The sequence below is a fragment of the Drosophila biarmipes genome, chromosome 2R (genome assembly GCF_025231255.1).
Source record: "Drosophila biarmipes strain raj3 chromosome 2R, RU_DBia_V1.1, whole genome shotgun sequence".
NCBI lineage: Eukaryota > Metazoa > Arthropoda > Insecta > Diptera > Drosophilidae > Drosophila > Drosophila biarmipes.
In genome coordinates this window covers 14,667,934-14,688,517 of record NC_066615.1, presented here as the reverse complement: position 1 = coordinate 14,688,517, position 20,584 = coordinate 14,667,934, and the positions used below count along the sequence as shown (strand labels likewise).

Below are 20,584 nucleotides of genomic sequence, written 5' to 3'. Positions count from 1 at the left end.
GAATGAAAAGCGGTCGGGGATTTCGGCTTCAGTTTCAGCTTCTGCTTCTGTTTTCAGTTTCCGGAGCTCTCATTGCGCCGCCAACCGGGCAAGCGAACGTACACGCCGCGGACCCACCCGTCGAAATCCCGAAAAAGGAACCCAGAAACATCGTTTCGAGATCCCCAGAGCGGTCCATTCACATTTGATTTGAATTTTAATTCAATAAAAAAGTGCACAAAAATATCAACGCAATAATAATAATAAAAAGGATATCGCAGATGTAAATGCCTGTCATTTCGAGTCCTTACCCGTGTGTCTATGTGTTCAGTTCTGTTCTGTGAATTCGCGAGGCGTAACAAAATATTCAAATTTCATGTTGAAATTACTGCACGCATTCCTAAATAATCCAGTGGCAGCGGCACAAGTGTGCAGAAAGTAAGGAGACTCGAGACGACGCCAAGCGTTTGCTAATAGGATTACGCATCACCTCCAGCGCTGACAGGCTCCCGGATTACTAGGGGATCCCGCCACGGGTCCGGAACAGGAATCCCAAAGGTACAGCCAGGCCAGCAACATCCCATAATCACAGCAGACCACACGGCGTATGCGTGATTTGCAGGCCCATTTCGATACTGATATCGCCCTGCCTAATTGTTAACTACACATACAGAGTTCGGGGAATTAATAACGAACTTGGGGCCATATTAATTGGCATCCGCCGGGCGGTGTGGGGGCTTGGGGGTGCCTCCCGAGGAACAGTAAACTCCATAAATATCACATTTTATTAAACAAAGCCCGAATCCATTTGCGTTATTGCCTTTACGTGCACCAATGTTAATTGAAGTCACCTCAGCTTTTATGGCATACCCCTTAACCCCCTGTGGCCCCCTGTTAACCCCCCGGGCACTTATCAGCAGCCAGCAAAACCACCAAAACAGATTAGATAAGTCGATGGCTGCGGAATGATTAGCGAACAAAGGGATGTGGATGTGGATGAGGATGAGGATGATAAAAATGTGGATGCGAGTCCTCGGCAGGATGAGCAGACGGCACTTGTGTGCGGGAAATGAATATTCATAATGAGGCGCCAGTTACACATTTCCCGTCGAAGCATGAAAAGCAAATTACGCACAAAATAATTGACATTAGCATATTTTGTGCATCCCGTACATTAAGTGTATCCGTGAGCGCGTGTACATCCTGTTTTAGAACATTTCTTTCAACTTTCCCCCCGCCTTTTTTCGATTGAACTTGAAATTCCCCTGGCCGCGGCCACATGGCGTATACGTGATGCGTCTGAGAGGATTAAACAGAGCTAGCTGGCGAATAATGGCAACCAGGGGGTGGAATGCTGAACTGCTGAACTAAACACTAAGTGCTTGGGAGAGTGGGAGGCGCTCTATATTGAATAAACATTTCTTCTTTTTTCTGTGCCCTCTGCTCTGTGGGAAGTTCTAATTGATCCCCCCAGCTGACAGACGGAAATGGACAGGGGCCGCTGCGAAATTTGTTTTCAATATGGACATGTGTTTACTTATTTAGGACTCTCGGTCCTCGGTCTTTGTACCCTCGTCTCCGGCCACTTGGACAATCATAATCCCCACCAAGAGGGCGGCGAGTGTAAGCGATTCCATGGGGCATAAACTTCACACGTTGCCCCAGCATCGCTTTACTCGCACCCCCACTGGGCCACTAAATCATTACAAATAAGACACATCGGTGCATAGGGAGAAATTAATTCAAATTGGGGTTAGGAAGCGGTTAATAATGGATTTAGATTAATATGTTATAGGGCGTTCTTTGTTAAAGATAAATAGATGATTATTGATCATTAAATTTAATAAATTTGAAGGTATATTTTTCTTTTAATCAATATAAGTTATAGGGACCAATAGGATATTTATTAAATAATTATTATAATTATAATAGATATTTGTTCATATATTTCTAATGTGTTATTTTTATATATATATTTTTTTTAAAAATATACGATTTATGTAAAAAAAAATTTTATTTCCATAATAATTACTCATATCAATCTAAAATTTTGTAATATGCCATACTAAACATTCTTATTAAAATCATTTAACTATTGAAGTAAATAAGTAAATATCTTTACCAATTCCGTATAGAAAATACATAAAAATAGAAACCTTAAAAACTGATAAAAAAAAGTAATTTCTTAGTCGATTTTAAAACTAATAATATGCGACCAAATATACTAAACTAATAATATTATACTTATAATTTTAAAATATATACTCTGCATTTAATTATGATTAGCTCTGCACAGAAATTTCTCTTTCGACTTGGAAAACTTCTTCCCTTCACCTTCCTTTTTCTGGCAATAAAATTCCTACTCAATGTATTTGATTACAATTAATGCTGTTGCCAAAGTGGGTAATGAATACATTGTTATGGCCTAACAAATATAAAACGGCCAAGATATGCTTTTTCCATGTGCACACCGCGCAGGGGGCTGCGTTTATGGCTCGTTAGCAATCCATTCCGAGGGGCATGAGATCGGGAAATTATGCCACGGGCACAACGAAAAGTTTGCCTAATTTTGAAGTTGCTGCCCATGCGGTTGCGGCTGCCTTTGAGGTCCACGGGTTAATTGCCTAGATATCCCGCTGCAGGATTGGATATCCCCTGCCCCGTATCTGTGGGATTGCTTTGCCAAAAGGGCCGAGGGAGATGCAAACATGAAACAACCAAAGTGGCTTGCCAGAAGAGCCACATTTTATCAAAGTCAATGCTTATCTGCACGAAAAATGTTTGCAGCTGAAGTTGATAAATGGATTTACTTTTTATAGCGAAAAATCGATGTTGCCAGGGGGGGAGGTGGCCATCCCAGCCAGGACTCGTACTTGTGCTATTTGAATCCCGCGCGTAGAGTCAAAGCCAAGACAATGGACCGAGCGGGCGGTCAAAGAACCGAAAGAGCCCCCTGCCACCTCCGCCACTGACTCATCGAAGGATGCCGGGACTTCGCCTGGCCAAAAACCAAAATTGCACTTCAAATTGAATGCTTGGCTGGAGGAGCGTGCAACCCACAGATAATCTATGGCATAAAATCACGCGACAGTAAACGCTGCTTAATGCCAGACAAAGGGAGAGGACAAAGGATCAGCTGCAGCTTGTGTTTTTGCCCTGCTGGGGATTGTGTACGCGTTTTCCCATGTAGAGATACCTTCTTTGTGGCATCCACTCGACTGGAAATTGCATAAAAAATGCTTCGTTTTTGCGCTCGTTTTGACTATCTGCCATTGCATTTGCATTCCCATGCCCATTCGCAGTTCCATTTCCATTTTCAGGGCCCCAAACCCCCCGGTTCGATTTTTTTCGTGAGTCACAGCTGCATTTCATCCAGAACTGTTGAAATTTTCGCTCATCTGGCAGCTTGTATTTATCATTTGCGCATCATTAGCTCGCGTCTAAACGGAATTACTTATTTGCCAAGGAAGGAGGTTTGCCCAGTGGGAACTTTCCCTAGTTGGACAGCTGCAGCTGTCTCCAGAATCCCCAGAACTCCTCAATTAACACCAGATCGAGTGCAAAAAGTTCTGCACAAAGGATTTTGCTCTTGAAATTCTGGGAATTTTCTCTAAGTTTTTGCCAGCCGAGTTAAGTTGAGAAATTCCACAAGTAAAGTGTCTGCTTTCGCTGGCATTTTCAGCAACTATTAACTTAGGAACTTTTCTTACATCTCGGAATTATCAGGAAAATATATTTAATCGTTTGCTTTGAGCTGTTTATAATCGGTTTAATGTCTAATTTCATTTTTGGTTTACCATTCCGAAGGATTTTGCCCACATTTTTCTAGGCCATGAATGTTTTATTTCACAAACAGCTGCGTATAATATTTTCTACGAACTTTTATTAACTTTTAAAGCAGTGACACAATTAAATTTTACTGGAAACATGAACCCTACGCAACACAAACTAAAATTCATTTAAGTTGAAGGTCCTTTCGGGGTAAACTCATTGAAAAGTGCAGCAAAAGGGCTACGGTTTTCCCGGAATTTCCATATGCTTGACACAAGAATTGCCTTGAACACATAAAATTGAAGACCCAGGTAGTTGCTTAATCATTTACCAAGAGCATTAAATGCTTTTCTGATTACCTGCCGAGAAAGTTTTATTGTCCAAAGAGTTTACCCGGCATCCTCCCATATCGCCGCCTCCTCTTTCCCCACACTTCCGCACTTTTCCAACTTTTCCACATGAGCTACAAGCAGTAGGTGCTCCCTGGGAAATTTTCTGTTGCCTACCTCGAGGGGCAACTTAAAAATTGCCAACCACAGACTGTTTCGTAAGCCAACAATTTTGCATTTAATTGCTTAATTACTGCAGCACGGCAGACATCCCAGAGGCACAACCCCTGACCCCCACTTCCTTCTCCCCTCCGGCATTTATGTTTACGTCGCTCCAAGTGTTTTACGACCGAGCAGAGTGGAGCATTTATGACTGCTCCGGATTCCCGGAGGTGCAGCCCGGGGGCGTGGGCGTTTGCCGGGGGGCGTGGCCAGGACCACAATTGTCGCCATGTGGGCGTTTAGGCCTGGGGCCACAAACAACTTGAGTTCTGGGCCCGCACATGAATGCCAAAGTTTTAGTCCCTGGTCCTTCGTCTTTTTTCCAGACTCCGACTCCCTGCCCGCTGCTCATCATGGTGACGGGCTCGTGCCTTGCGTAGCTGCATTCCATCCAACGTCCAGCCATCGCCCAGCTATGTGGACCTACATGATGGCTGCCGCCCGCGGAGATCGGGTCAACACGATGATGTCCACCCGGCGACGACCCGAAACCGAGTCCCCAAAGTACGGGTACAAGTAAGTAACATATTTTTACACAAGCAATAAAATTTATTAGGGCAGATCTAACTTAGATCTTTTTTAATTTTAAAATAGTATCTATATAGGTATACATTCTTATAAATATATAAAATATTTTTTTCAACAAAAGATTACTAAAAAATGGACTATCAACCCAAGATTATTCTGTACTTAAATACTCAAGATAGTTTCAGGTACTTTAAATTAATGTTTTTAGTGCCTCGCTACTTTTCCTTGCTCCTTTGCCCTTTTAAACTGACATAAACCCACTTAAAGGCACGAATGAAATGCACTTAGCCGAATATTTTCCTATCTCTATTCACCACCTAAATAAACACCAGCCTCTCCACCCGTCCCATGTACCGCACCACCCGATTCGTGGGCCCCGCCTCCTCGGCGCCCGCCCAACTGCAGCTGCCCTGCGGATCCCATCAGGCGGCGGTGGGCGTGGCACCTGCGCCGCTGGAGGAGATTAGTGGCGGCCTCTTCGCCCCCTTCGCGCCCACGGCGACGATAACGGTGGAGCAGGCGGCCACCTCGATTCCAATGGCAGTGGACGGCGAGGTGCACCACCTCCATTATCCTCGTCGTAGTTGGCAGCGCAAATATCGCCAGGGGAATCATCGCCAGCCGGGAGAAGGGGACGAGTACGGTGATGAGGACGAGGATGACGAGGACGACGATGAGGATGACGAGGATGAGGACGGCTTCGGAGCTGTCGTGGGCGAGGATAATCCGGAGGAGGCGATTGCGCGGGCTGACCAGCAGCAGAAGCAGCACCACCAGACAAGTGCCAGCGACTCCAGCTATGTGGAAAATGGCAGGAAGCTGATACAGGTGAGTGGCTAACAAGTAGCTATATTCCACATTACCAGATACCCATTAGTTTTTCACAGAAAAGAAGCCTTAAGCCTTTATATACCTTACATATAGTAATATAGTAATATTTTCTTTCTTTTTAAAGAACATACTATAGCTTGCAAAACTAAAACTTTCTATGAAGCCTTTACAAAAAAAATATAAAAAATATTGTTCTTATCAGGATATTTTTTTGATACCTATATTTGAAATTTGTGTTTATGAATAAAAAATGTATATATTTTTTCTATAGAATATTTAATATAACAGGTTACCTTTTTTACCTCATTTGTAAGTTAATAATGTGAAATATATATAATCAGATCATAAGAACAATATCTATATTTTTTTTGTAGTTAAGTGGTAGTTATTTACTCTTGTATTAAATAGTATTGAATATTCATATCTCAAGTTTGTTTACCATTCATATCTCGATAAATACAAATCGATTTGCATTCATGGCCAATGCGGCGTATGCGTAATTTGATAGCACTTGCAGATAAACGCTCGCTGATAAACGATGGCCAATAATCCGCGTTCAATAACCGATGCTCCAGTGCCAAGCCAGTTGTAATACCATGCTGTCCCTGGCCACAATTCAATTATGTGGAAATGAAATTAAGTAATTGCTCTAATTGATTGACGCCTCGCTCCCGGGAGGCGAAATTGGCCCAGTTTTCCGAGTTCTCCGAGCTGCGGGCCCTGGAAAGCGACTCTCCACATTGTCTGCATAACTCCCCGCAGACTGGCCATTCCAGCTCCGAGCTCCGAGCTCCAGACTAATGCAAATGAACTGCGCGGACCTTCATAAACTTGACCTTGCCGTAAATCGCGTTTTAATTACTTCCTCTATTGTCACGTAGCCGAGGCATCGCCCCAAGCTGTCGCTGCGAAAGCCCCCTCCATAAGCCCCTGGGCCACCCAGTTGAATGCCATTTTTGGCTACCCGCAGAAATTTTTATTAGCACGTGTCAATCGAAAAAACTGAAAAAAGAAAGACAAAAAGGGCCATGTGGTGCTTTGTTTAGGGGTGGTCTACTGCCAAAAACGATTCCGAACACTTTGACAAAGAAAATGTGCCAACAGAGTTGAAGGTGATAAGAGTTTAATGGTTCAGATTCACTGCGGGAGACATGAACCTTCAATGAAATGATAAGCGTTTCTTTTTTAATTTGAACAACCCTTTGTATCCTTTTTTTTAGCCCATTTTAGAAACATTTTATATTCCCCATTAAGGGGTTGCGAGCTTATTTTTAAATATTTGCATGCATTATCATTTCATTAAAATACCATTAATTACTTCTTATCAATTAAATTGCTCTCAGTAAAATGTTCTTTAAACTATTATTTCTTTTAAATGACCTTTTTTATTACTTTTTTCTTGACATATTAGTTTAGTTATAAAACTGTACACACTAAAAAAGAAAAACATATTTTTGCGTATTTATTTAAAAACTCTCAATTTATCCAAGGACATCTTGAATATATTTTTTAGGATTTTAATCCCTAACAATCAAGAAATTTCAAGTCAGGTCAACAGATAACAGGATGTCACAACTAACCATAAACTTAAACTTAACTTTTTAATTCAAAAAGCGAGATGCTAGCAGTTTTATGCAAATTCCTAATGGTCATTTCCATGTTCTAATTTGAAATGCAAAGCTTTTTTGGGGAAACCCCACTCTTCCGCTGGTGTCCCTTGACTTCCGTATCTTTTATCTCCAACTGGCCGCATCTCGCCTTTCGAATCAGCCCACTTAACTTCGCTGCACTTTCGCTTCCTCTGCAATCCTCGTCTGCCCACCAGCAAGCTGGAGATCTCGCATGTCCTGTCCGGGATAATTGCATTACTTAGGTTTCCTTATAACAACGAAAAAAGAGGGGGGCAAGCCAGACTTCCACCGACCCGCAGGGCTATAAATAAGTGAGTGCGTATTTCGGTCGGGGGTTGGGTGTCCGGCGCTCCATCGACAGTTGGCCAGCTGGAGGATATGGCCAGGATATCAGGACTCCGGGACACCGGGGGTCATCGAGGGGAAGCCAGAGCCGAGGGCGACAACCAATTTGATAGATAAGAGACTCGAGTTGCTTTCGCCTCCGCTCAAAGTGAATGAAACGGAGGGCAAAAAACCAGCAACACAAAACAGTTTCAATGTCATTTCATAAATGGCAGCAGCAACAGCACTGCCAATGCCAATACCAATACCAGAGCCGAGAGAAAAACGCAATGAAATAAATACAAATGAAAATGAAAAGCCCTCAAAGCCCCCACCGCTGGGTCCTCGCTTCCCGGACTTTTCCACTTTCATTTCATGCCCGCATATACATTCGACATAGTTGTGGTTGCTTCGCCCGCTGTCGTCCAAATATTGGCTTGGTCGGTTGTTTGGTTGTTGTTAATGCTTTTGAGGTGTGTTCCGAGTGTTTGTCCAGCAGCAGCAGCAGCACAAACAGCTGAGGGGGAGAGGCTAAGGAAACCCCAAACTGCTGGCTTTGTGGTTATATAAACGTCCATTACTCAAAATTGGGCGCCACGAGATGGGGAGGCGGCCCGGATTGGCCAAGGAGGCGAAACTTTATAGAATTGGCATTGAAAATATGACAAGTCTCGTGCCAATCGGGCCGAAATAGTCACTAGTCCTCGAGTTGAACAGCCCCGACAACAGCGCCGTGTATCCTTGTCAGCTGGTCCGCACAGTCATTCAGTCATCCAGTCGTGCCATTAAACCGATTAATGAACTCTATTTGCTCGGCCATACCTGCGTGCGTACACTGCGCGAAAAAGGTGGTGGAGAAAAGTAAGTGATTATCAGGAAAGTCACCGTGTTTAAATCAATGTATGAAAGTTTCTTAATATTCCTATTTTGGGTGTGATCTTTATTCCTAAAAATGCAATCATACATTGAATACCATTTATAGGGACTGCTTCTTGAAATAACTCATAAAATGGACTTTTTATATGGTCTCCGAATGATTACTTTTTTTATCCATATCAAATGTTGGTAAACACTTTAAACAAATAAATGAACATGGAAATATTAGATAGTCATTCAAATGATTAAAATACATATCTTTAAAAGGTAAAACAGAAAACTGCATAGAAGAGGTCATATTACTTTTGTAATAGTCTGATCTGTTAATTCTCACAACAAATCCATAAGCCATTCTTAGACAACCTTTTCTCTCAGTGCCGATGTTTTCTCGATTGTCTTTGCCACAATGTAGTTGTTGCCGTGCAATTTGAGAAGGCGGCAGGACACTCAACACAATGATGATGGCAATCGGAGAAGGTGGCAGGAGGACGGACCAGTAAGGGAGAAAGTCAGGGGAGTGGGAGGAAGGGGCGGCGGAGAAAGGAGCGAGAGCAAACAGCGAAAGTGCGGTCTGTCTGCGGACATTCCGCTTAGTCAAATTTTTTGCGCCATCGGCAGTTACGAAAAAAACGCGTTAGCAGGCGGCAGCTTAGCTCGCAGGCCGAGTTCATTCGCAATAAATAAAATTACTGAAAACAAAAAACGGGGAATACTAAACAGAAACAATGCTGAACTCGTCAACTAATGCGTTCGGTAAACAATCGAAAACAAGGCTTAAAACTGAAGCGGCAATAACACAGAAAAAAAAACGGTGGCAACTGGATTTCCATGTTGACGAGGGTCTCTCTCCAGGACTCCCTCCGAACTTTTAAGGAAAAAACACAACAATCAGGACATTGGATTATATTGCAGAGGGAGTGAAAGGGGGGGAGGGGATATACTTGTAGTCAGTTTATTAAACGCCCTGCGATAAACATCCAGCTTAAGGTCATCGTCATCCAATCTGCGCCGCAATTTGCATAATTTCCCACGTTCCCGTCGAAATCACAATCAATATAAATGTATCAATAGAGGGAAAAGTGATAAGGTGCTCGAGTTTCGAAAAACAAGGGGGCTAGCCCCGAAAGCATCAAGTGATTAGATATCAAATTGCTGTTACTCATCCCATCATGTATGGAATTTCACAGGAAATTGTCCTATGACTCTTTACCTTAGTTCATTAGAGATCATGGTAATGAAAGGACTTTTGAGCAGAAGAGAGAGATGATTTCTTTTTGGCATAAAGAAGCCAAAATAAATTAGATGTCAAAACGCACCAGCCCTTAAGAATTAATTGAGTTTATTAATGAAAAGCAAGAGGAAGTATTACAGTATGGGTTCTTAACAATGTGTTCTTTTCGGGAGGTATACTATTTCCTAGGTACCATACCAATGGCACATATTATAAGTCGTTGTGAAAAATATCGAGATTCATTGATTTCATTAATTAAAAAAAGATATCACAACTTCTAAAGTTCCTTGAAAACGTATACCAAGTTCTATGGATTATACAACTAATCATTTATTGGGCATCATAAGACAATATCATTGTAAAGCAAAGAAAGAGGAGGTATTATAACTTTCTATTGGTTCTTAACAATATAATCTTCTTCTTTAACATTTCTTAATGTTTTTAATAGAATTCATAAATAACTAAGCTGCAATAAACACCTATTGAATGACCATCAAAAATACATCCCAAACTGTTCCGAATAGCTTCCAGCCCCTCATTAAACTTCAGTTTACAACTGCTTCAGTTTGATTTCCTCAATTACGGGTCAGCTACTCGAACTCGAATTCAAAGCTGTAATGCCTTGGCTTAGTCATGTTTTTATGGCCCACGCATGCCATAAACGGCGATATGAACCGCTTGATTTGCTTAGCATAAAGTCACCTGGCAGGTGTAAAAGGGGCATTGGGAATGGGATGGGGCGGTTTCGGCCTAACGGACTCGCAATTATGGAAATTTATTGTGAGTTCCACGCGGCCTGTGCGATATGAATGCCAATCAGGGCGGTGGTCCGGTGATAATGATAATCCCAATGCTGGTTCGATTTCGATGCCAGCTTCAAGTAAGGCCAATGGTAAAATAAATAAACCGAAAAGCCGCTCGGATTTTGTGCATAACCTTGCATTGCGCGAATTTCTGGGTAGCGATGAGCTCATTAGAAATCAAAATTGTTGGCCAACGGGAACGGGAAAACTGATCTTTCGCACCGGCTATCCGTCAAATGAATTGCAATTAATTTAGTCACCAGCTACTCGGCGTTAACCCCTGGCTGCCCGCTTTCAGTCTAATTGGAACCGAGTTGGCCGGCCAATTAAAAAGCATTTAGGCTAAAACGACAAACGCCGGCCGGTATCATCAATCTTGTCGATTTACGGAAAACCAACTATCCAGATACCCTCTGGACGCTGAAGGACCTGGAGAGAAGTCACTGGAGACTTCAACTCCAGCCGAGGCGTCGGTGGTGCAAGTTAATTAATTAAAACGCGGCAGCGCGATGAGGGCGATGCAAATTAAGAAAATTGCAAAACAGCATTCCGAATTGACAACAGCAGCTAGCAAACAAGACACTCGGTTTTCTACTGTTGTGCGTCGGTACAGTCGAACCTCTGCAACACCAACTTTAATTTGTCGATTGTAATACAAATTCAGATTCAAAATTTTAGTTCTTCAAAGACCTAATTTTATATAATATATAGAAGATATTTTGATCATGCCTTCTTTTATAAGAGAGATCACAGAGAGGCAAAGATTTTAATAGTATTATTTTAATATTTTATAGAAAATGTGTTTGTGATATTGTTGTTTTGAAGTAAAATCTTTATCGAAATCCATAAACTTTTTTTAATAATAAATGTTGTTTTTTTAGAAAGAGCCAAACTTTTATTTTAAAATATTACCTTTTTTATAAATATACTAGATAGTGTCTTTATAAGATTGTCTTTAAAGAAACATTTAACCATTTTTGAAATCTTTTATCTCTGCTGTAGAGAAAGATACAAAGCTTTTTATAAGGTTACTTTAGACCATATTGGCAGATATCTTAGAAATGATAGAACACAAATTCGTGCTACGGAGGCTCCACTGTGGTTTATTGTGTATGGATGTCGTGGTTTTGGTCAGTGGCAACTGCGCCGCCGGCGTCGCTGCCTCGCCTTGGCCAAGTCGAGCCGAGTCAAGTGCTTTGGCGGCAGTTATCAGTGCGAACGGTTTCGAACAGTTTGAAAAGACCGCTCGACGCAACGAGCGCATGCGCGCAGCTGCTGACCAAAACTAACCGTTATTGCCGCCGTTATTGTTATTGCCGCAGGCCGAAATCGGAAGTTCTAAGGTGCAAGAGTGAAAGGCAAGACAGCCAGTCGAAGGAGACAAGAGAGAGACAGAGCGAGTGAGAGAGGGAGAGGAGACACTCGATTTGTATGCGACATTTCAAAGTCAAAACCATGGTGCAGTCGCTGGATATATCCGCCATAACGGGACAGCAAGCAGATGCGGTAAATCCCCCTACCCACCCGCACCACACCCACACACATGCACAGCATATGCGACCTTCGGGGCTGCTCACACACACTCACGCACCCACCCGCAGCGGGGGGCGTGGCATTGCATTGTCACTTGCCATTTGCCATTGCCCGCCCAACGAGGCGTATGCGTCATATTTCCCGCGCGCGGGGCTTTCCCTTTTTCCCATTTTTTCTCGAACTAAAGATGGCTTAATGGATTAACCGCTGCCGGCAACTGATAAGCGTTTATTAGACTGTCAAGCACACGCCTTTAATGCGCACTAAACGCGTGGGAGGCGGGCTCTTGGAGGGGTCTGACAAAGGGGATATAGTTGGTACATAGTCACCGTCCTTATATAAAGGGTTCTTAGTTTCCCAGTTTTTTAAAAATATTTTATGAATCATTTTTAAATCTATTTATCTATATAAGTTTTTCTTAACTTATTTTAAGATGTTTGAACTTCAAGTGGGTGTTTGACAAGCGAGAGTTATTTAAAAATTATAATATATGATATTAAATATTATGTTTAATTATATTATGTAGTTTATGGTTTCCCCACCATAGGTTTAATTTGAAACTTTAAACTTAGAGTTTTGTAAAGAAGAAGAAATAAAGCTAAATAAAATATTTTTGAGAAGCAAATAATTGAAAATTAATAAGCAATCAAGGAGTACCCATAAACTAGTGTAGTATATTTGTAGTTTGTAAATTTATTTTTATAAGGCACGTAACTATTGCAATTACAATTTTTAAGCATCCCGAATCACTCAAGAATCTTAAAAGACTACCCATAAAATGCTCTTTTAGACATTTTATTCGGATAAAATCTACCCTATTAACTTCTCCCAATGATAAGCACTTCTAATTGCTCCTAATTTCTTTAAATCCCTTCCAAGAAGCATGAAATCTGTACTTTATAGAGTTTTCAGCTGGCTTTAAAAAGGCAACCCCCAAAGCTGTCTGCCAGTTGGACGCGTCATTCCTTTGGCAGACATAACAAAATTTAAGCACCAAACTTGGATGCTGACCAACTTTTAATGTGGTTAGAAGGGGAAGAACCAGAAAAAAGAGATACCCATAGCCCGAGCACTAAAACGCTTCAATTAGTGAGCATTCGGCGAAACTTTTCCACGAACTTATGTCAGAACCTCCCACTCCTAAACGCTTTTCGATTACACGAAAGACTGTAAATAAATATCTATACAACAAATATATAAATGTAAGTCTTGGGAACCACTTTCCAAAAATGAAATAGAACCCATACCCAAAGTAGAACTAATATTACGTATCTTGAAAATGCCCAAGAACACTTTCCCTTTCAATAAATAAAACCTAAACTTACCTTGTTTCTTGGGTCATTTCTCTCTGTGTAGGAGCAAAGTAAACGTAGCAAACCCTCGGCTTTGAGACGCACCCTGCAAGCCCTGCGCCAGCGTCTCACTAAAAGGAATCGCCCCAAGCCGCCGGACTGGTTTCTCGAGAAGTTCTCCAACACCACGAACACGGACAAGATTGGCAAGGGTTGCCCGGCGATGGAGGATGCGGCGCTCTCCAGCGAGATTCGGGGCTCCAGTGTGCTGTGCAACCGACTGTCCGTGGATCCCACCCTGCAGTCGCATTACAGGGTAAGTGAACTTCTGGAAAGACAAAACTTGATACTCAATAATTGATTGATACAAATGAGAGGTGATATATAAAAGCCATTAGCTTAGGTGGCCTGCTTAAAGGTTTTTAAATTTTATACCATTTAATTAGGAACTGAAGCTATTGATTTATTTTTGTAAATATCAAAGAGTAAAAGAACTCTTATGTATCAATCAAAGTAAAGGGAAACATTTTTGGAAAACGGTTTACTTTTTATAAAATTTCAAAGGAACTTAAAGACCCTATTAGTTTTTGTTGTTGCTTTTAAAAAGTTCTCATTTCCAAAAATCAACCTTTAAATAAATTTAAAAAAAAATTAGAAAAGTAATTTAACATAAAAATCCTAAAAGGATCTTGGAAAATTTCGAACGTTTTGAAAACTCCCTAAAAGTAACATAAAAGTATGCAACGTTTTTATTGGATTCTTATCCATACGCATTTGTAGTTGCCAATGATATATGTTTGTAATATTTCCTTTCAGTGGCTGGCCATCGTTTCGTTAGCGGTGCTCTACAATATCATCTTCGTGGTGGGTCGAGCGGTCTTCTGGGAGATCAACAAGAGTGCTCCGGGCGTGTGGTACACGCTGGACTACCTGTGCGACTTCATCTATCTGCTGGATACGCTCGTCCACATGCACGAGGGTGAGCCATAACAGATCTCCTATACTTCAGTCCCAGACCCAGTTCCAGGGCCCCTACCCATTGCCCGCTCCCCGATGTGGGTTTCACATTTGAGATTTACCTATGCAAATGAGACCCGCACTAAGCCGCCTTCAGACAATGGCAAGCGGTGGCTGACGACAAAGCCATTTGGCACGCATGCGAATCCCATTTCTGCCCCGAATCCACACATCCACATATCCATGTATCCGCACATGTGCGAATGCGAGTCCTGCGAGCTCTGGATTGTGGGTGTGGTTGAGATGCCAACTGCAGGGGATAAGCCAACCTTGACATTCTGTACAATAGCAACAACGCTCTGGTACCGCTTAGCTGCTCTGGAGTATGCCATCTTTCATTTCGGGATTTATTATAGTGCGGCAGAAGGAGCCGAGTCGTCTTCAAATTTTGAGGTTTATGACAATCAAGATGGTTAAACTAAAATCAATACTGATAAGTTGCCATTTTATCCTGACAGAAAATCTTGAACTTTAAGGAAACTTTGCTCTTCACAAAATTAAATATCTATCAAGAAACTTTGGAATACATTAAACATAAGTATATATATATTAGCTAGCAAAGAAAAGTCTCGGGAGTGATTTAAAATTTGATCTTAAAGGAGAGGTTAATAATATGACAAATATTCGTACTTAAACTGCTATCCAAATTTTAAGATTTGTATTTTGTCTAGATAGTCTAGGAAAGCCCTTTAATAGTGCATTTCTTCTTAAGAAAGACTTGATATAATTTAATTTATGAAAAATATGGTTTAACAGTAAATTTATTTAATCTTTGTTGATAGTAAGACAAAGTATTATTTATTTTATCCATATTGGAAAGTTTATCAATCCTACTTTTCAACCGAAAATGTATAAAATAAGTAATTTTTTATTAATCTAGATAGTGTAATATAGTTATTTTATCAGTACATCCTGTCCTCATAAAAAGGTAAAGTATTTAATTAGTCCAGAATATCTTTTTAACCAGTAGCTTCATATTTTTTAAATATTAATTGACAGGGAGCATATTTGTTGTAAAACTGTCCCTCCTCACATCCTAGGGTACTTCCTGCTATTCAAATCGTTAAAAATCCCAAGAACTATAAAAAACTGTCGCCGCATGGCGCAGGCAAAAGGCACGACTGAGACAAAGGCAGGGCCACCACCCGGAGCAAATCTCTAGGTCACCTCACTGCCGCATCCACAGTCAGAGCCATAAAACTAAACCGCATTGTTTCCTCTCTCATGCTCCGCAGGATTTCTGGACCAGGGGCTCCTCGTGCGGGATGCCTTCCGGCTGCGGCGGCACTACTTCCACACCAAGGGCTGGTACCTGGACGTGCTCTCGATGCTGCCCACGGATCTGGCCTACATCTGGTGGCCGCCGGAGACCTGCTCCAGCCTGTACCTGCCATGTCCCGTGATAGTGCGCCTCAACCGGCTGCTCCGCATCAACCGGCTGTGGGAGTGGTTCGACCGCACGGAGACGGCCACCGGCTATCCGAATGCCTTCCGCATCTGCAAGGTGGTGCTGGCCATCCTGGTGCTGATCCACTGGAACGCCTGCATGTACTTCGCCATCAGCTACGAGATTGGCTTCAGCTCCGACTCCTGGGTCTACAATCTGAATGGCACGCGGAACAACACATTGCAGAGGCAGTACATCTATAGTTTCTACTGGTCCACGCTGACGCTGACCACCATCGGCGAGACTCCGACGCCGGAAAACGATGTGGAGTACCTGTTCGTGGTGGCCGACTTCCTGGCCGGCGTGCTCATCTTCGCCACCATTGTGGGTGAGTGGGTCAGCGGGTCAGCGGGCCAAGGGAATATCAAAAGGGCGACAACCCAGAAAATCCCTTTCGGGTCCCCTGTTTGCGCTTGTTTACGCAAATATTTCGTCTGATCGTTTAATTGGTTCCAGAGTGACATCTGTGACATCAATGGGTATTAATTTACAGCCACGCACGTCAGGGACCCACACGTACACCCCCGACCACGCCCCCGACCCACATTATTCATTACGCCTTCGGCTCGCCAGCTCTGTCCCATTCGGTTCCATGCCATTTTGTTTTGTTTTGCCGGGTTGATTTGTTGCCGCCGCCCTCTGACATCCCATCTCCGCTTTTTTTTTGGCAAACGTGCCTTTTTATCATTTTTGTCGTCCTCCTTATCGCTGCCATTACCGTCCTCGGAGGGGTGTTCGGGTTGGGAGGTCGGGAGCAGGCAACCAGGCGCATTCCCGCATTCCCAGCAGCTGCTAGACTCCCCAGATCCCATCATTCCACGACCTCAGCATCATCCTCGTTCTGCAAACAAATTTACTTACTGTGATGAATGCCGAGTTCGTTTGGACAGGACAATTTGACGGGCACACTCGGAGAAATGGCGTAATAATTATAGGGAATGTGCCAGGAAATGCCCACAGATAGGGCTTATAAAGCCTCGGGAGTTTGCTTGGCAAAATGTAGTTATTACAAGGCCACGTTCTTGCTGTGTGAAGAAATACCTTTAAGCCATTTACCCTAGCTACAGGTAGCCTTAGTTTGAAATGTATTTATATTTGCTAGGACAAAGTTGATCTAAAATCGATTACGGTTAAACAAATATTCTAATTTTTTTGTGGTATAATATTATTATAAAATAACCATTTCAAAAATAACAGATATCAGTAACGGTTACAAGGTTTTAGCGTTTCTAATATTACAAATTAACCAGATATTAATATTTTTTAAACCTCAATATTAAAAAAAAGAAAATATCGACTTTAATATTATAAATAGTCCTGATATAACCTTTTTAACCATTACATACACTCCAGATTTAACCTTTACAAAGCAACACCCTTATCCTACAAATATGGCTTTATTTTTTAAATTCTTTAACACTTAAATCAACATTTTGTTAGTTGTGATTTTTTTTAATATATAATGGTCCATTAAAAATATTTTTTATCATGTAAAGCGATTTAAAACACCGAATTTTGTTTATTTTCAACAGCGTAAGATATATTTCAAAGATAGATATGACTCGATTCAAATTTTAGAAGTCTGTAAAAAGTTGGGCTTACTTTTTCTTTAACGTAAATTTGTTAGCGAGGGAACCACAGGTTCGGAATCTATTTTTTGCCGAGTGCCCGAGGCAGCTCCGCCATTTCGCCATTTCACCAGGATGGAAATGTGCGCGTGTGTGTCTGACTCTGGGCACCGGAAGTGCCGCCATTAGTCGCCTTTGTGCCGCGTTATCCGCACGCCGGAAAACATAAGTATGAGTGCCATGGAACACTGCCAGCTTGGGTTTCATTGTGCCTCCCAGGAGTGGAAGTGAGAGTGGGAGTGGCTGTGGGTGGGCGAACCGGTTATGAAATGGCCAAGATGAATTGCCACGCGTTCATTAACTAAGTTTCCTCCGATTCGCCCCATCCCCAGGTAACATTGGCTCCATGATCTCCAACATGAATGTGGCCCGCGTGGAGTTCCAGAATCGCATGGACGGCGTCAAGCAGTACATGGCCTTCCGGCGGGTAGGTCACGAGCTGGAGGCCAGGGTCATACGATGGTTCGCCTACACCTGGTCGCAGAGTGGTGCGCTGGACGAGGAGCGGGTGCTGGCCGCCCTGCCGGACAAGCTGAAGGCGGAGATAGCCATCCAGGTGCACATGGACACGCTGAAGCAGGTGCGGATCTTCCATGACACGGAGCCGGGTCTTCTGGAGGCCCTGGTCCTCAAGCTCAAGCTGCAGGTCTTCAGTCCCGGGGACTACATCTGCCGGAAGGGCGACGTGGGCAAGGAGATGTACATCGTGAAGAGGGGCAAGCTCTCCGTCGTGGGCGACGATGGCATCACCGTGCTGGCCACCCTGGGAGCAGGATCCGTGTTCGGCGAGGTGTCCGTGCTGGAGATCGCGGGCAATCGCACGGGCAACCGGCGAACGGCCAATGTGAGGTCCCTGGGCTACTCGGATCTCTTCTGCCTGGCGAAGAGGGATCTGTGGGAGACCCTGTCCGACTATCCGGAGGCCAGGTCCACGCTCACCCAGCGGGGCTGCCAGCTGCTGCGCAAGGATGGTCTGCTGGACGAGCAGATATTCGCCGGTGAGTTATTAATTATGCAATGTAATATTAAAAAATTACGCATACGTCATGTGGGCCGGCATAATTTGTTTGCCATTCATGCATGCCTTTCCATATTTGCTCGTAGTTTATTTTCATTAATTATTAAGCTTTCTTGCATTTAATGGTTTAATGGCAAATGTCCCCATAAATTTGAATACATTATGTTTGGTCACTACTTTTGCTTTGTTTGATTTCACTTAAAAACTTTTTAATAAGCTTGAGTGAAACTTGAGAACGAGTGTTGCACAACATTTCAATCACATTATGATGATAATGATATCGTTTTCAAAGTTTTAAGTTCAAGTTTAGTATACATTTTAAAATGATATAAATTTAAAACATTTTTGATAGAAAAAAAATGATAACATTGCTCATTCATTTAATAAAAATATTTTAATTAGGTCAAGCATAATTGCGTTAATGTCAAGAAAAATTAGAATGTTTAAATATAATATGCTTAATTTAAAAATTCTCAAATTATATATTAAGTTTTGATTTTTAGATATTTACAAGATGTTTGTAAGCCGTTTATAAATGGACGAATATTCAGGAGAAAATACTTGAAATAGTCTTTAATTTTTCTGAGTAAATGGATTTCCTGCGAAAAAAAAACTAAATAATAAATTGCAAAACACATTAAACCAAAGACCACAAAAAATACAAATTTGCAGTTACTAAGAAACCAATGATTTTTCCTCATACTTTCAGATTCCCAAAGGGTGCACGACAGCATTGAGGGTGGCATTGAGAAGCTGGAGCTGTCGGTGGAGAACCTCAACATGCGGCTGGCCCGTCTTCTGGCGGAGTACACGGCCAGCCAGGCCAAGATCAAGCAGCGCCTGGCCAAGCTGGAGATGAAGTGAGTATTCTGGCAGGATGTGCCTTGGAGGGGATACGAAGTACTAAACCCCCTTCCCTGAACCCCTGCAGCGGCGGCCCTGGCACGTGGCGCCTGGAGTGTGAGCCGCAAACGCGAGCTCGCAGCGGACGCCTCTACTCGCTGCAGCCCAAGCGGCGCCCACGTTCGCGACCCGACGCGACTGCCAAAAGCGGCAATGCTGCCAAGCAGAACACGCTCTAAGTCCCCGGAAAACCCGCTGGAAAATCCCCGCCTCCAGCCCTCCCCAAGCCCTCATATCTCCGCGGAACCGAGGCCGGAAAATAGTGATAAATGCATTAAACTTGCAGGAGTTGTCTGCGCGGGGAGATAGCCCCAACCCCAACCCCAACCCCAACCAGAACCCCTTTGGCCCGGAGCCAACTCTTATTTGGGCTGCAAAAGTGGGTAAATCAATTTTTAATTTTTACAATTAGTTCGTAGGAGAAAGGGGTGGGCCAGGACAGGGGTGCTGAAGAGCTGTTTGTTGCAAATCTTATAAATTTGTAAAATGATTCAAAACTGAATGTGCCTCAAAGTGTGTAAGCGTGTGTAAGGCTAAGTTAAGAGGCGGCGGTGACCCATCTAGTTAACCCACTACGATCCAGTGTACATAATTTAAGCATAGTCCAATTTTACACGTGAACACTGAGGTGTTCCCCTAGGCTAGGATGATTTTACACACGCAGCGAAGGAGCCCGGATTAAACGCACCAAAAGTAAAAAATCAAACCGAACAGATACAGATTAAGATACAGATAAAGATACAGATACTTATAGAGTAAAAGAACCAAGAACCGCAGTACTTTGCTGAAATACTTAACGGGGGGAATGAATGAGGGAATCGAATTCAAAGAAAGCAAATGTTAACAACCAAGCTTCCAAAGCTTCCAAACCAAAAGGCAAAATTAACAAAGTCGAGAAACAAAATGATAAACAAATGAATTGTATTTTTATATTAGTCCTAGACATTGAGTGTACGATGTATTGTCTGTGTGTAAGAGCTAAAGCTACAGAATAAACGAGAATCGAGTAAAATTATCCGCAGCACTTATGTCAGCGAATACGTATCCGGCGCAAGTGTTTCCAGGCGGCGCGTAAATGCAAATCGCCCACAGCATTTTGCTCCAAAGGATTCTGTTCCAGGACTCTCTTCACTGGCTCTAATGACATCTTCGAGGGCGTAGACAAAAAAGTACAGAAAAAATAAATATAATGGGGAAAGGGAGGAGAAAGGCGTGGGAGAG

General features: G+C 42.6%; 1 protein-coding gene across 2 annotated transcripts; it reads left to right on the top strand.

The window, feature by feature from the left end:
* Positions 1–93: 93 nt before the first annotated feature.
* On the top strand, positions 94–20,374 carry LOC108036678 (cyclic nucleotide-gated cation channel subunit A). 2 transcript variants are annotated; one of them, XM_017112960.3, is made up of 9 exons: positions 94–537; positions 4,628–4,817; positions 5,162–5,657; positions 13,415–13,666; positions 14,167–14,329; positions 15,603–16,142; positions 17,775–18,440; positions 19,170–19,320; positions 19,392–20,374. In XM_017112960.3, the coding sequence occupies exons 2-9, from the start codon at positions 4,717–4,719 to the stop codon at positions 19,540–19,542; spliced, it is 2,520 nt and encodes an 839-aa protein (XP_016968449.1). In that variant the 5' UTR covers positions 94–537; positions 4,628–4,716; the 3' UTR covers positions 19,543–20,374. The 2 variants fall into 2 exon arrangements, with proteins under 2 accessions (XP_016968449.1, XP_016968448.1); XM_017112959.3 differs by lacking the exons at positions 94–537; positions 4,628–4,817; positions 5,162–5,657 and adding an exon at positions 11,857–12,031.
* Positions 20,375–20,584: the final 210 nt, after the last annotated feature.